This window comes from Verruconis gallopava (assembly GCF_000836295.1).
Source record: "Verruconis gallopava strain CBS 43764 unplaced genomic scaffold supercont1.5, whole genome shotgun sequence".
NCBI lineage: Eukaryota > Fungi > Ascomycota > Dothideomycetes > Venturiales > Sympoventuriaceae > Verruconis > Verruconis gallopava.
Genome location: NW_015622141.1, coordinates 676,236 through 690,216, shown reverse-complemented (window position 1 = coordinate 690,216; position 13,981 = coordinate 676,236). Strand labels below are relative to the sequence as shown.

At 46.3% G+C, this 13,981-nt stretch overlaps 6 protein-coding genes across 8 annotated transcripts; 4 read left to right on the top strand and 2 right to left on the bottom strand.

The window, feature by feature from the left end:
* Positions 1-29: 29 nt before the first annotated feature.
* Positions 30-2,448, top strand: PV09_02149 (uncharacterized protein). The gene is made up of 3 exons (XM_016355152.1): positions 30-87; positions 137-235; positions 282-2,448. Exons 1-3 carry the CDS (start codon positions 57-59, stop codon positions 2,225-2,227), a joined length of 2,076 nt encoding a protein of 691 aa, XP_016217168.1. The 5' UTR covers positions 30-56; the 3' UTR covers positions 2,228-2,448.
* A 462-nt stretch (positions 2,449-2,910) lies between these two features.
* Positions 2,911-5,647, top strand: PV09_02148 (uncharacterized protein; the record flags this gene model as incomplete). The annotated part of the gene is made up of 2 exons (XM_016355151.1): positions 2,911-4,698; positions 4,746-5,647. The coding sequence occupies exons 1-2, from the start codon at positions 2,928-2,930 to the stop codon at positions 5,645-5,647; spliced, it is 2,673 nt and encodes an 890-aa protein (XP_016217167.1). The 5' UTR covers positions 2,911-2,927.
* Positions 5,605-7,433, bottom strand: PV09_02147 (uncharacterized protein). Its single transcript, XM_016355150.1, has 2 exons — positions 6,335-7,433; positions 5,605-6,258 (listed from the first exon to the last, which is right to left on the bottom strand). The coding sequence occupies exons 1-2, from the start codon at positions 7,302-7,304 to the stop codon at positions 5,879-5,881; spliced, it is 1,350 nt and encodes a 449-aa protein (XP_016217166.1). The 5' UTR covers positions 7,305-7,433; the 3' UTR covers positions 5,605-5,878.
* A 108-nt stretch (positions 7,434-7,541) lies between these two features.
* On the top strand, positions 7,542-8,880 carry PV09_02146 (uncharacterized protein). Its single transcript, XM_016355149.1, has 2 exons — positions 7,542-8,454; positions 8,537-8,880. The coding sequence occupies exons 1-2, from the start codon at positions 7,884-7,886 to the stop codon at positions 8,671-8,673; spliced, it is 708 nt and encodes a 235-aa protein (XP_016217165.1). The 5' UTR covers positions 7,542-7,883; the 3' UTR covers positions 8,674-8,880.
* Positions 8,881-9,225: 345 nt separating this feature from the next.
* Positions 9,226-11,729, top strand: PV09_02145 (uncharacterized protein). Its single transcript, XM_016355148.1, has 5 exons — positions 9,226-9,399; positions 9,450-9,578; positions 9,628-9,857; positions 9,910-10,771; positions 11,016-11,729. The coding sequence occupies exons 1-5, from the start codon at positions 9,361-9,363 to the stop codon at positions 11,100-11,102; spliced, it is 1,347 nt and encodes a 448-aa protein (XP_016217164.1). The 5' UTR covers positions 9,226-9,360; the 3' UTR covers positions 11,103-11,729.
* On the bottom strand, positions 11,522-12,798 carry PV09_02144. Of its 3 annotated transcripts, XM_016355145.1 has the most exons (3): positions 12,501-12,798; positions 11,763-12,456; positions 11,522-11,711 (listed from the first exon to the last, which is right to left on the bottom strand). In XM_016355145.1, exons 1-3 carry the CDS (start codon positions 12,516-12,518, stop codon positions 11,602-11,604), a joined length of 822 nt encoding a protein of 273 aa, XP_016217161.1. In that variant the 5' UTR covers positions 12,519-12,798; the 3' UTR covers positions 11,522-11,601. The 3 variants fall into 3 exon arrangements, with proteins under 3 accessions (XP_016217161.1, XP_016217163.1, XP_016217162.1); XM_016355147.1 differs by having other exon boundaries at positions 11,763-12,798; XM_016355146.1 differs by having other exon boundaries at positions 11,522-12,456.
* Between the last annotated feature and the right edge of the window lie 1,183 nt (positions 12,799-13,981).

Sequence of the window (13,981 nt, the reverse complement as noted above, 5' to 3'; positions counted from 1 at the left end):
ATGCTCGAAGAATCAATCCTGCGAAAGACCAGCAATCTTAGAGAGAATACCTCAATATGCCGAAGAAGCCTAGAAAGGGAGATAAAAGTATAGCAACTACCGATTTTATGCTATTATGCATGCTAAAATGTCTCAGGGGCGTCTGGCAATGCCAGAAATTTCATAACGAGGACACAGGCGGTTAGGAAGCTTCAGGTTTCTTTGCCAGACTTTCGACGGCTATGTATATTCAAAGGTACTTAAAAAATCCTTGCTTGCTTATCGTGGACTAATGTTGTTAGGTATTTACCCTCGGGAACCACGAGACAAGAAGAAGGCGGCGAAAGGCGCCACCCCGTCGACCACCTTTTACTACACCAAGGATATCCAGTACCTTCTCCACGAGCCTCTTTTAAACAAATTTCGCGAACACAAAGCGATCGCCAAGAAAATTGGAAGAGCTCTTGGTCGTGGTGAAACTGGAGATGCTGCACGACTTGAAAAGTCCGTACCGCGCATGCGGTTGGATCACATCGTGAAAGAGCGATATCCAACCTTTGTTGATGCGCTTCGAGATCTCGACGACGCTCTATCTATGCTCTTCTTGTTTGCGAACCTTCCTTCAACTTCTACAATTCCACCGAAGACCATCGCATTATGCCAGCGATTATGCCTTGAGTTTGAACACTACCTCATCGTTTCGCACTCGTTGAGAAAATCTTTTCTGTCCATTAAGGGAATATACTATCAAGCGACCATACAAGGACAGGATATTCTGTGGCTGGTGCCATACAAGTTTGTCCAGCGCATGGCGGGCGACATAGACTTCAGGATCATGGGCACTTTTGTTGAATTCTATACGACCCTGTTAGGCTTTGTTAATTATAGACTCTACACGTCGATCGGTCTAGTATATCCTCCTAAGTTTGACGCAACGCGAGATGACCAAGGGGCTGAGCTAGGTGCTTTCACATTGGAAGGGAAGCAGATCTCTACTGGTACAACAACAAATGGTACAGATGGACTCGAGTCTGCGAATGTGACGGCAGTGGACGCCCAAGCCGAGGCAGACAAGTTGATTACCACTGCTCCAACAGAGACCGAGGACGTACTGGACAGACCACAGGAAGAAGAAGAACAGGTCAATGATTCCATTGACAAGTTTGAGTCAACCACTGCGCCAGACGCAGATGTCCTGCCACAACCGCAAATGAGCGCATCAGATGCTGCATCTTTATTTGCAGACTTTACATTCTTCCTTGGCCGTGAAACACCACGGGCACCATTAGAATTCTTGCTAAAAGCCTTCGGCTGCAAGCGGGTAGGATGGGATGCAGTTCTTGGTGATGGAGCTTGGACCACGGATGAAATGGATCCAAGTATTACCCATCAGATCATTGATCGACCTAGTCTGCCAATGGATGCCTCCACTAGTGGCGATGGAAAGGGAAAGTCACACATACGTTCTTCAAATTTGCGGGTGCCAGGCCGGATTTACGTCCAGCCCCAGTGGGTTTGGGATTGCATTAATCAGGGAAAACTGCTACGACCAGATCTCTATGCACCAGGCGCTGTACTGCCACCCCATTTAAGTCCATGGGTCAAACCAAAAGCTGGGCAATATGATCCCACAGCTTCATTGGCAGATCAGGAACAAGAAGGAGAGGCAGAGCTCCACGAGGAAGAGTTTGCAGAAGAGGATGCCCAAGTGATCAAGGATGCTGAAAAGAAAGAGGATGAAGGAGACGCAGAGGTAGATGATGAAGGCGACGACAGTGCCGACAATGAAGCCAACAGCGACATGAATGCCGAGAGTGATTCGGAGGGTAGTGATGTCGAGATAGACGGTGGTATGGACATCAAACTTGCATCATCGGACGACGAAGATAGTTCAGAGGATGTAGAGCAAGACGAAGAATGGGGCGGGATGTCTGACATTGAAGGCGACGAGGAGTCCGACGGCGAGGCCGAACGCTTACAAGAGCAATTAGAGCTTGAAGCTGAAGCTATGGGCAAGCCACTGCCAGCGAAAGCGCCAAAGGCGATGTCAGATGCCAGGAGGAAGGCGGAGAAGAGGCGAAAAGAGAAAGAGGAGGAGATCAGCCGGCAAAGAATGATGCTGTCTAATAAGAAGAGGAAGTTGTTTGACAAAATGCAGTACGGTAATCGTCAAAGGGAGATCGAAGCGGAGAAGCTGAGAAAGAAAAGGAGAAGGTTGGAGAGATTAGAGCAGAAAGCTTCTGTCTAAGTAAATATTGTGTTTCTTAGACTTCATATACAGCACGGCGTGCATTCAATGGCTTTCAAAAGCAAAGAGACATTGGTCGGGTAGTTTAGCCTTGTCACCTTAGGCATGTGAGAATTTTGTATTCCCCGGAAGTAGCCCCCACAACGAAGAATACGGTTTCTATTGAATCTCGGTCTAAAGGTCCTTACAACATATACTAGACAAATATGTGCCGAAGAGCTGTTTCTCGATGCTGTCTATACAGCTATATTCTTTGTCCTCCAGGTCCAGCCTGCCTACACTCAGGTTACATCTCGTACTTGTCCCTGAAAGGTCCTCCATTTCGCTTGCTGCTTTTCTCATTAAACTTAATCGTGACAGAAAGAATGCTCAGACTCGGGAATTGTAAAATTTGTGTTTCATCACTATTTCATGTTTGAAGCAGTCCCTAGTCCCACCCGCAGGTGAGAGCTGTCTCTTGCAGCCTTGTGCATGAGCTAGCCCTCAGCTCTGGCCGAATACGGAAAGTAAGCTGAGCGCCTTTTACTGGGCGTCCAGCTTTTAAATGGAATCTGACAGGGTAATCGAGTATATCTGCTTGTGGTTGCGCTGTTGTCAAGTAATGTTTTGAGGAACTCTTTCTTCTCCTGTCACGTTGTCGTCTTTGGATGTTCCCCTTCACTAAATCTCAATTTTCTTGCACGCTTGCTGCCCATCGATTATGGCACTGACGGCTCCATTCCACAGCGCTATGCGCTTAGGACAAGGATTTAACTCGTATACACAAGAGCTTCGCCTCGATGGTGCTATGAAGATTGTCACTTCGAATCAGGCTTCTCCAGATCCATTTTCAAGGCGTCAACCACAGACATTTGGTGCGATTTCTTCAACCAATCAAAACGCATTTGAGATAGTCCCAGCCTCAGGGCCTCCAGAAGGGCAATCTGGTGAACATAATGATTCTGTTTCCAGGGAGGAAGCTAAGAAGAGTGTAAATGGCTCCACAGTCAGTATCCGTGAAGAAGCACTGCGTAGCCAGGAAGCGAATAAAGAAGAAACACCACGTTTTGTACTTCCGCCGGGTGAGCCAATCAATTCGAACCAGAGTGTCACGTTCTCGACGAGATCGATTAGCAATATGTCTGACATTATGGATGCTCTTAACATTTCGGCCTCGATGTCCATCAAATATGGAACAATTCACGGCAATGGCAGCGCATCATTTGTAAACGAAGATAAAGTCCTGGACTCTCAGCTGAACTACTTAATTAGTGTTCGCGTGAACAATAATGATGTGGCAGAGATAGATGAGATAATATTCTCAGGACTGGAACATATTACACCTGACAAATTCACCGAAGTCTATGGAGACTGCTTTATTGCTGGGTTTCAGACGGGAGGCGAGTTCAACGCCATCATCTCCATCGATTGTCATGACAAGAGCAAAGCGAATGGCGTCAAAGAAGCGATCGACATGCAGTTAGCTGTGCCTCCGGTTCCTGGCCTTGAGGTCGGTGGTGGTCAAGGATTTAGCAAAAACCATAGCGAGCTTTTACGGGGCATTGAAATGACTATCTCTGTTAACTGGACGGGTGGTGGCGAATTGAAGCCTCCAGGTGTTCCTTGGGACCTGAAGACTGTTATGGCTGCAGCAAATGCATATCCTTCGATGGTTGCTCGATCTTCGACAAAGATATCAGCGATCCTACGACCATACACCTCAGTCCCAAGCTTCGTCGAGTGGCAATATAAACGATTTGCTGAATATGACAAAGATCTGAAGAACTACATGGCCAGCAAAACTGAAAAAGATCTGGCGGACCCGAATGTAGCGCAAGAGATTCAAAACCTAAAGGATGCCCGAGACCTTTGGATAGACAAGAGTCTAATTCTGAACTATGCTCCATGTCAATTATACACAAACGACCTTTTCAATGCTTACATGCAGTATAAGAAACTCTGGAAAAGGATCTCCTTCATAATGTCAGATACAAAGAAGTGGCGACCACGAACTATTGCAGATATTTACAAAGACATTGGAAAGCCAGTTGACGATGATATTTGCAATGTCAAAAACAACGAAAACGTGCGTCCAGAGTCCAATCGACAAGCAATGGCCACAAAGCCTACCAATCTAGGGGTGATTACTGAAATGAATGAGAACGGATCAACAGATAAGAATCTTCCTGCAAGCGCAAGAACCGTTTCTAAACCGAGAGATACCACACCGAAATCATCCGGGCCTTCAACCCCAGTTCCTCCAACACCTCATGTAGGCTCTATAAGTAGATTTGGTACCTTTCCATTGAAAGATCCTTCAATCAAGGAAGAATGGGATTTAGACGCTCTTAATAAAAGGCGTGATCCAATATCTCTTGATCCAGTCGAACTGAATGAAGCACGGTTGCTCTGTCGAGAAGCCATGACACTTATCACTGAAGAAGCATATAGTCTGGTGTACCATCCAGATCTTGCATATGCTGAATATAACAGTAAGAGTCTTTTTCATTGCAAGTTGAGTGACTAACATATGGATTAGGGGAATCGAAGAAGACAAGGATGAAACGGCCTATTTACATGTACCCAGAGGTGCTGAAGGCACGGCTGCCGACATTCGTTCGCAATGACGCGGCAACGGCACACCGATCGCGTGATCCAGTAATATTAAAACTGAAGCAATTTGATGACAACGATCTGTGGGCCAATCTTCTAGGGGATGATCTGAATCCCAAGTGGAACTATAAGCATTTCGTGTCTCTTGAAAGAAACGAGAGCAACGGATGGGATAACCCAATCATTAGCCTTTCCATTCACGCTTATGCTCATAGTGCTCGTTTCAGGGTTCTTGAGCAATGGTACAGTGACGCGCAGGGATGTATTGGGGGGTTCGGATTTCGTTTTGAAACTGACAAGGACAAACCGGCAGATGACGGCTGTACACAATGGGAGGGCGATTATCAAGATCACGACCCACGCCTCTTTCGACATATGACACTTCGAAATCCAATCGCACACATGGAACAAACGCGAGAACGTCAAGGAGAAGAACATCACAACATAAAGAATTCAATTAAAGAAATGTTTAATAGTTCTGCGCATGCGACAATACCGGAGGTGAAAGAAGCAGAGGCATTCAAGAAGCTCGATGCAAACAACTTCGCCAGCAAGGATAAGAACATCGAGAAAATCGAGGTGTTTTGGGTTCCTGGAACAGGACGCATAGCCGGCATGGTCTTTCATGATGATGTTGGAGGCATGCTAAGTTGGAAGCAATGGGAAGGGATATCGGACAAGCCGGCCGCCATGCATAGCGAAATGCAATATCCGCCAAATGATGGCACAAGATGGCAGTTTGTCGGACTGATGGGCAATTGGTGCACAGATAAAATAGGGCACAATAAGGTTCTTGCCCGTGTAAGCGGTATTTGGCGGAAGACATGATCTTCTTTCCATCCTATGTCCTATTCAAAAGTAATGAATAATCAAGTTATATCGTAGTTCAAAGGTTCCTTCAGATATTTTGTTAGGTCGGATATTGCTAACCCTGGCTTGTGAAGCCAATCCCATGGTATCATGCCACTATGCAGTAATTTGCATCCTAACGCCCTTGCCGATTCCAGAAATTAAGCAAATTCCCAATGAAAACGATTTGTTTAAACTCCCTCTCGGGCGCTATATGCTGATATCTGCTTGTAGTATTGCTTTGGTGAGGCGAGCATTCTGAGCCTCGGCAACCTTGGTGCCTATAACCTCACCGACTCGCTCCTTCAAACGTTCCAGCGTGTTTTCAGAGTTTTCACCATTCTGAACCTTAACTACATCATTCGTGAGTAGCATAAGACTCTCTAGGAGAGCTTTCAGCACCATTTCTGCTTCCGCTTTCCGGTTTTCATCCGCAAGGCCCTCTTTAAGTAAGGTATCGTACGCTGCAAGGTTAGGAAGTAGTAACACTCTCACTCCCTCAGCGCCAACCAGACCCTGCAGGCCCTTTATAGCACCATAATGAGCTCCAAATGGCTTTTTGGGCTCGAGGAATGTTTTGAGAAGTGTTCCTGGTGCATATTAGCGTTGAGCCAGTGATTCATTACTGAAACGAGATGATTCGTATGGGAAACATTTTGAACTTACGCGCAAGACGCGGCTTGAGTGTCTGTGAGGATTTGCCATGCTTTTTAGCAATAGCTAGGATCAGTGCTGCGGCATGATCACGCAGATTAAAAACAGCTTGCGTTGTATCCGACGGTTGGCCGAGGTGTTTCCCCACGAGACAAGTGAGGACGGGTGGAACAAATGAAGAAATGTAAGGCTCTATATAGAGCGATGGGTTGTATAATAACTGTTCCAGGAGATTGAGCATTTGCGTAAGGGTAAACAGATCCTTGAGCTTGTGGGTAACCTTCTCATTCACGAAATGGATAAAGTACGGTATGAGTTGATGCAAACCAGGATCTGTTCGTAATGAGTTGAATGCTGCACCTCGAAGCTCGTTGTTGGACTCGTCTAGGATAGCATGTGTAATGCGCTCGAAGTAGAGCTGAATTTCGCTCGAGAGGATATGCTTGACCAAAGGCTTAACCGTGACACTGTCCTGTCCGCTCAGAGCTGCCAGACTTGCGCTTGCACCAGGCCCTTTAGGCAATAAGTCTTGATGTCTTAAATCGGCGGACGTAGGGTTTTGTGGGATTGATGGCTGAACACCCTCTACTGCAAGCCAGTGCGCCGTAAACGAAATCTCACGTGGAACCTTCGGAAGCGGGGCATTGATGAGCTTTTCAAAATCCACCTCCTCGTCTTCAACATAGTATAGAGGCTGGCCGGGACCTAGGGAGGCTTCGCCAAACCTTAGAGGTCTTGTCGACTCGTACCCAAAGAGCGGCTCGACATCCAGCACCTTCAAAGCCTGTGATATATCATCTGTGTGAAGAATCGTGCGCTTTGAATGTCGCATGAACTTAATTGCCTCCTCAATCACTTGTGAGACCCGAAAATCTACATCTCTTGCCAAGCTGTCCACGCATTCTGCGGATATGTTATTGATGCCAACTGATTCGGCGACATCTCGTATGTTGTCAGGGTTCCACAAAGATTGTGATGCCATCGTGAAGGTTCTCTTCTGTGCGTCCGAGGATTCTGTCAATTATGGCAACATTCGCATCAGTTATCGCATTGCTTGTTGGAATGTGTAGAAAGTGTGCTGTGGTTACCGCGATTCAGCACTAGCCTCCTCTCACACCAGCCACAGGTTATGTCGGGCTTGTTGGCCTATGATTGGCTGGATATCTATTGAAAGCAGCTATCAGAAGCATTCAAAGGCCGCTGATCTCGTGGCCTCATGTGAAACTAGACGTGATTACTGATGTATTTGTCCTGAATTTAGAAAAAAAACATTTCTTGACGCACAGCTCTCCACAGGGTGGGAGATCGTTGGCTCTGTGCCTTGTTCAGTATAACGTCACTCCCTAATCTTGGAAGCCATTCGACTTGAGGTTATTTCAAACACATCTCAGTTCCCAATAATAAAAGAAAGACCATTTCCTCTTCAAAAATCCACAACCCTGGCGTAAATCGCTATTGTACTTCGCAACCTGCATCAAAGGCTTCCGGTCCGAATTCGGCAACTACATCCCAGAGCTGGCAAAAGGTTTAAATACTCTGAACTTTCAAGTAAAGAGCAGATATGGATGCCAATCTTCTGTACGCCTATCAAACCCAGAATACTTCGGACCGACCCAAAATGGGTATGGAAACACCTTTCGGACCGCACACAGCGTTCTTCTACGGAACCTTGATGGCGCCAAAGGTGTTATCGCGTGTATGCTTCGGGCCAAACGTTCCGTTGAACACAACGAAGCATGGAAAGCTCAATATACGGCCAGCTCTACTACAAAATTTTCGACGGCATCGCGTGTTGAACGTAGACTACCCAGCAATACTGCCTTGTGAGGGAAGCACAGTTCGTGGAACCTTAGTATCAGGTTTAACGGATGGTGATCTGTGGCGATTGGACATTTTTGAAGGCGATGAGTATGAAAGAAGAAAAGTCCTTGTGCGGGAAATAAACTACGAAGGCGACCTGAAGGTCGAGCCAAGTGAAGATCAGTTGGGGGTCACGGTTGAGGCGGAGACGTACGTTTGGATTGGCCCAAAAAGTGACCTTGATGATCACGAATGGGACTTCCAGGAATTTGTCAGAGACAAGATGTGGGCATGGGTTGGTAGTAGCGGGGAGGAGAGAAGCGACTACAAAGGTATGTCCGATATCTGCGCTTCACTCGAGGTTGATTCTAGACTCCTCATACACATAAGACAAATCGTACTGATTCTATTCAGATGTGGACGATGCTGTACGGGCAATCGAGAACGATCAAAATGACCCAACTCGCGGTCGTGGTCTTGACGGAAAAATTGGCAAGGCTCTTGAAATAGGAGGTGACAAAGAGGCGGATGTGACTAAGACCGCGGTGTAGTTTCCAATACGTCAATCTGGAAGATACCATAGAGGAAATTAAAGACCATTTCAAGGCTTGTGATTTCCACTCTCTTCTATCTGTGCAGCCTAGTTTTCATGTCCGGTTGGGAAAGTAGGAGGCTTAGAGTAGTCGAGAACACCAAACATTGATGTCACTGGCGGAGTAGTCCATATTTGGTCTTTCGATTATCTTTAGTGTGCTACAGAAGTACATTGTAAATAAGTAATTGTCTGTGTACGATCCCTCTGACGCTGGAAACGTAATTAAGGAATACGTGGCCAGCTCTTATGGAACCATGTTCGTCTTCGCACCTCTACATCGCAATACAGCAATGAAAGACACCGGTGCCAAATGACAGAATGCCAAATGACGTGGCTGCTGAATTAAACTGTCTAATGGATGCGTTGAATATGTTGTGAAGAATGACTTGCGGGCTTTGACCTTCTTCAAAGTTTTAATCTTGGGCGGCAAAACTTCGGTGGAACAGATCACGTGTACGGTTGGCTGTTGCAACTGCCCCCATTGAGCATTTGGTTGCGCAATACAGGTAACTGACGTTATCTGATCAACACGATCCTGTGATCTGGCTTAAGTCTATGCTGTTACTCCTGATATGCTGGAGTAGGCGTTCCTTTTCTATTCCCTCAGCGCAACCATTTCCACCTCATATGCGCAAACAACACCATGGCATCAGCAATCTTCTTCCTTGATCTCAAGGGCAAGGTCCGGAGTTGATGTACGACCTTTTTTGATTTGTGCTGATGACTATTTAGACGCTCTTAGCGCGTAATTACAGAGGCGATATTCCTATGTCCGCTGTAGAAAAGTTTCCCATCCTCTTAAGCGAAGCTGAGGAAGAGAGCTCAGCAGTTCCGCCGTGCTTCTCACACGAAGGCATTAACGTACGCCATATCCTCGTCGTTCATGCAGGAATGCTAAGAGGATTAATAGTATCTCTACATCCGTCATAATAACCTCTATCTATTAGCAATAACCAAAAAGAATACCAACGCGGCCGAGATTCTACTGTTTTTGCACAAGATAGTCGAAGTGTTTACCGAATACTTCAAGGAACTAGAAGAGGAGAGTATACGGGACAATTTCGTGGTTATTTATGAGCTATTGGACGAGATGATGGACTTTGGGCATCCACAAACCACCGAGTCTAAGATATTGCAAGAGTTCGTGGATATCATTTGTAACTATTTTGCTCCCGAAGCTTACAACTATCAGGTATATCACTCAAGAATCGCACAAGTTGGAAGTACAAGCACGCCCACCCATTGCTGTCACGAACGCTGTTAGTTGGCGAAGCGAAGGCATTCGATATCGAAAGAATGAGGTCTTTTTGGACGTCATCGAGTCTCTAAATCTGCTCGTCAGCGCGTCAGGTAATGTCCTACGATCTGAAATATTGGGAGCTATCAAGATGAAATGCTACCTATCTGGAATGCCTGAGTTGAGACTGGGTTTGAACGATAAAGTCATGTTTGAGACGACTGGTCGAGCTACAAGAGGCAAGGCCGTGGAGATGGAAGATGTCAAGTTCCATCAGTGTGTACGGCTGAGTAGATTTGAGAATGACAGAACTATCAGCTTCATCCCACCAGATGGAGAGTTCGAGCTCATGAGCTACCGTTTAAACACGCAGGTCAAACCACTAATATGGGTGGAATGTGTTGTGGAAAGCCATTCGAATTCCAGGATGGAATACATGCTGAAAGCAAAAGCTCAATTTAAACGACGGAGCACGGCGAACAATGTCTCCATCATCATCCCTGTACCTGAGGACGCCGATTCACCCCGCTTTAGGACGAATATTGGCACAGTCCATTACGCTCCTGAAACAGCGTCAATTGTCTGGAAGATCAAGCAGTTCGGTGGTGGTAAAGAGTTTCTTATGCGAGCCGAGCTTGGATTACCCTCTGTTCGGGGCGACGATGATAAAGGAGGAGGTATGATGGGTGGTTTTGGAGGTAGTATGGGTGGCGTCGGTGGTGGCAAGGGCAAACGTCCGATCCAAGTCAAGTTTGAGATACCCTACTTCACGACTAGTGGCATTCAAGTACGATACTTGAAAATCATAGAGCCCAAGGTAAGTCGACTATCTAGTTTGCATTCCAAAGAATTTTACTTGGTTTCAGAAACATTCCGAGTTTCTTGGAACCGGCAGCTTTCTTATCCAGTTCATGGGTAACATTATGCAATGCCAACGAGGGGTGTGGTCCGTTCAACAGGAAGGGTTTCCCCTACCCTGAGCTGCAAGATGGGACATTGTTCAGCCTACTCTCGCATTGAACTAGATCCGGCTATGGTTCTTAGACTGACGAAACTAACAGCTACAATATCCATCGCTACCCTGGGTCCGATACATAACGCAATCAGGCGACATTGCCGTCCGATTGCCCGACGTTCACGCTACCTGAAATCTGAACTACTTACGAAAACGATTATACGCATACCCGTAAGATCACGCGAGGGTGAATCAAGTTGCATCTGCTGTTGCGCCCCAGATTTGGAAAGGTTGCTTGGACCGCCCCGTGACCTACAGATGCACACAGGACACCCCGGAGACAACTTTGGCACACCTCGGATAGGCGGTAGAGTCGTCTGCTTCCGCAGCTATGTTAAGTTGTGGGGAGCGTCCTACCTATTCCTGGAGCAATGAACGAGTGCCAAACTCTACTTTGACTAGACAACAACACACTACAATTTATAACCGTTTGCAAAACCTGGTAATTCTTTATGCTGCGCACTTCGTTTTGACTGGAGTGGAATATCATATCGAAACTTCACCTTACCGGAAAGGAGGCTGACGGTGATGAGAATGCAAATCTGAGTTGTTTCTACACCTTATTCGCCCACAAACGTGAATTGTATGGCTCTTCGTAGTTTCTATGTGCAGAAATGCTATGTAGAATGATACTATGGCCATATCTTCCCGTAGATCCCTCGTTCAAGCCCATGTAGTTCGACTTCTGTTGAATATGGCGGTAAACTCCAGACTTTTACAACAAAACCGCGCTTGTCGACCCCTGCCTGCTATCAGAACCTAAATAAAAGTTGTTCGATAATGAGAAACATACATCCTTCTTCTTCATGTCTATTGTGAATTTTCCACCCGCCGTTTTCGCCATGAACGGCGCGTACAGAGTATTCGAAAACGTCCGCAACCGCTCCGTCGTACGCTGAAAAAGCTAGCAGCGCAATCAAGATGGCTAGATCACCATTGAGACCACCATATAATTGATCTTGCGTCCTTCTACTAAATTCAGCACGGTATGGGGATGGTAAGAGCCTATTGACCCAATGCTGATCAGGTCGTTGAGTATTAAGACGAGGGTACGATCCATTGAACCACGCTTCGGACAAGTAACCTTGAGATAGCCAGTGAAAGCGCAGCAAGGACCAGTCGATGCTATTGATCTCCAGCTCGCCTTCGTCCTCGCCTTCTGCATCCTCTTCCTCTGACGAGTCTCCTTCTTCGTCATTGGCGCGACCACTGCCAACAGTGTACAATGTGCAGTCATAAGGCACCATGTAAAATTGCCCGAGGCTGTAATACATTGAAACTGTCCTGTACAGTTCCGCATTTTGTGGAAGCTCGCCTATCTCTGCAGTTCTTTCGCCGTTGAAGTAAAAAAACCTATCTGTGCTCTGCCCAAGTCTAATCTGACTGCCGTGTAAAGCTCTTGGTGGTTGCCATCGCCCATGAGTGTCTCGAATGGATCGCAGATTTTCGTTTTGCCGTATGCGATTTGCTTGGAAGATGAAAGGAGGCTATCGAGTTATTAGATAATGTCAAAAGAAATATGTTGACATACGGTTCTCATTTCAGTCATACTGCTGTTGATATACGATGATCTAATGAACGTAAGCGCAACTCAACGTGATAAAACAAAGTGTAGATAATAAGGAGGACTTCCTAGAACAGGCACGCAATAGTTAAGGAAGTCGTATCTTGTCGAACACATTGCAGCTTTTGATGAAGAAACATGTATGGTGTGACGGAACTTCGTTCTTGTTGCGGCTCTGGTGAGAAGACCGCAACTCTGCTGTCAACTGAATGCTGCTCCTGCAGAGCGCTATTTCTGGTATGCCAGATGCAGGCGTAAAGCTGTGGAGATGCCCGAAATGAACACTTGTTTGAATAATCGCGTTTAGCGCTCAGTAAGCTGCCATCTGCCTGCCCTGCTACCCCACACGTCTCCCAGACTTTAAGTCTTCCGTAGGAGTGTCTGAGCTGTGGAATAGAATGAATGTATATCGGTAGCTTATGTCAGACATCAAGCTGATGCGAGCAGTTCAGAGCTCATTCTCTTCCTTCTAAGGCTCTGGTAAATGTTCATTAAGAGGTAGATCGGCAAAATATACGATTCAATGGAACTTCCTAGACTGGAAGAAAGCAGGGGTGGACTTGTGATCGCGCCAAACTGTGGCTAAGTGGACATTAATACAGGATAGCTGAGAAGCAATGTCGAGAAGTGTATTGGCGTGTTTGCTGAGCTCTTAGACACTAGCGTGACAGTCTACGCAAGGAGGCAGCTTTAGCAACAGCATTTTTAAAGAAGTTGGCCTCCATCAAGGACTGTGGCTCTTGAAGCCTTTTGGACAATCTTCGGCAGAGTGGGGCTGAAAGAGCGGAACGGCTCGTGGCCGGCGCCGTGAGTGTACCAAACGCTGGGAATTTGGATATATAGATGAAGTGCGTTGTCCGTTATACATGCTGTGTACCATATTGTCACAGGCCTCATCTAATCGATAAATAAAAAGAATAAGCAGAAGAGGGAGATCAAGCATTTGAAGTGCAAGTCGCCGCTTTTTGAACTCGCATCTGCAAAAGCAGGCCCGAATCCTTCGTAAAACTGGCCTATAAATGAATAAGGATGGACAGTCCCGGAAAATCAAGAGCAGATTAGTAACGAGAGACTCGTGCAATATACCTTCTCTGTCCCTTACTGTCAATAGTTCGTGCATAAACCTTGACAGTCTCATGAGTTCCCCAACTTTAGCATTCATTTTGAAATAATTCTTTACTCTGGCCGCTCTTTTTGAGACCAATGCGGCCATTTGGTAAACTACCCAAAAGCAATTCGTGGCATTGTGATGCAACTTCAACGGCTGTTCAAAATCATTGGTGCGACGTGGGGAAATCAGGAAAGGGCAGAGACATAATGTTTTAGTTGCAGCTAATCCTTGTGCAGGAGTTCTCCAGAGGAGCGAAAATCGGGTTCATATCCAACACAGGGGATTACTTCATGCGACTGGATTTTGACTGAAAAAACTTTGACCGGAAAGTAAAGGA

Excerpts from the sequence above, each read along its gene's own strand:
- PV09_02145 (XM_016355148.1), top strand. The coding sequence starts at position 9,361 with ATGGCATCAGCAATCTTCTTCCTTGATCTCAAGGGCAAG. Across the intron at positions 9,400-9,449 it reads TCCTTGATCTCAAGGGCAAG|ACGCTCTTAGCGCGTAATTA; the intron begins GTCCGGAGTTGA and ends ATGACTATTTAG. Across the intron at positions 9,858-9,909 it reads GAGTCTAAGATATTGCAAGA|GTATATCACTCAAGAATCGC; the intron begins GTTCGTGGATAT and ends TACAACTATCAG.
- PV09_02149 (XM_016355152.1), top strand. The coding sequence starts at position 57 with ATGCCGAAGAAGCCTAGAAAGGGAGATAAAA. Across the intron at positions 88-136 it reads GCCTAGAAAGGGAGATAAAA|GGGCGTCTGGCAATGCCAGA; the intron begins GTATAGCAACTA and ends AAAATGTCTCAG. Across the intron at positions 236-281 it reads ACGGCTATGTATATTCAAAG|GTATTTACCCTCGGGAACCA; the intron begins GTACTTAAAAAA and ends TAATGTTGTTAG.
- PV09_02146 (XM_016355149.1), top strand. The coding sequence starts at position 7,884 with ATGGATGCCAATCTTCTGTACGCCTATCAAACCCAGAATACTTCGGAC. Across the intron at positions 8,455-8,536 it reads GGAGAGAAGCGACTACAAAG|ATGTGGACGATGCTGTACGG; the intron begins GTATGTCCGATA and ends GATTCTATTCAG.
- PV09_02144 (XM_016355145.1), bottom strand. Across the intron at positions 11,712-11,762 it reads TAGACATGAAGAAGAAGGAT|GGGTCGACAAGCGCGGTTTT; the intron begins GTATGTTTCTCA and ends GATAGCAGGCAG.
- PV09_02147 (XM_016355150.1), bottom strand. The coding sequence starts at position 7,304 with ATGGCATCACAATCTTTGTGGAACCCTGACAACATACGAGATGTCGCC. Across the intron at positions 6,259-6,334 it reads ACTCAAGCCGCGTCTTGCGC|GAACACTTCTCAAAACATTC; the intron begins GTAAGTTCAAAA and ends AATATGCACCAG.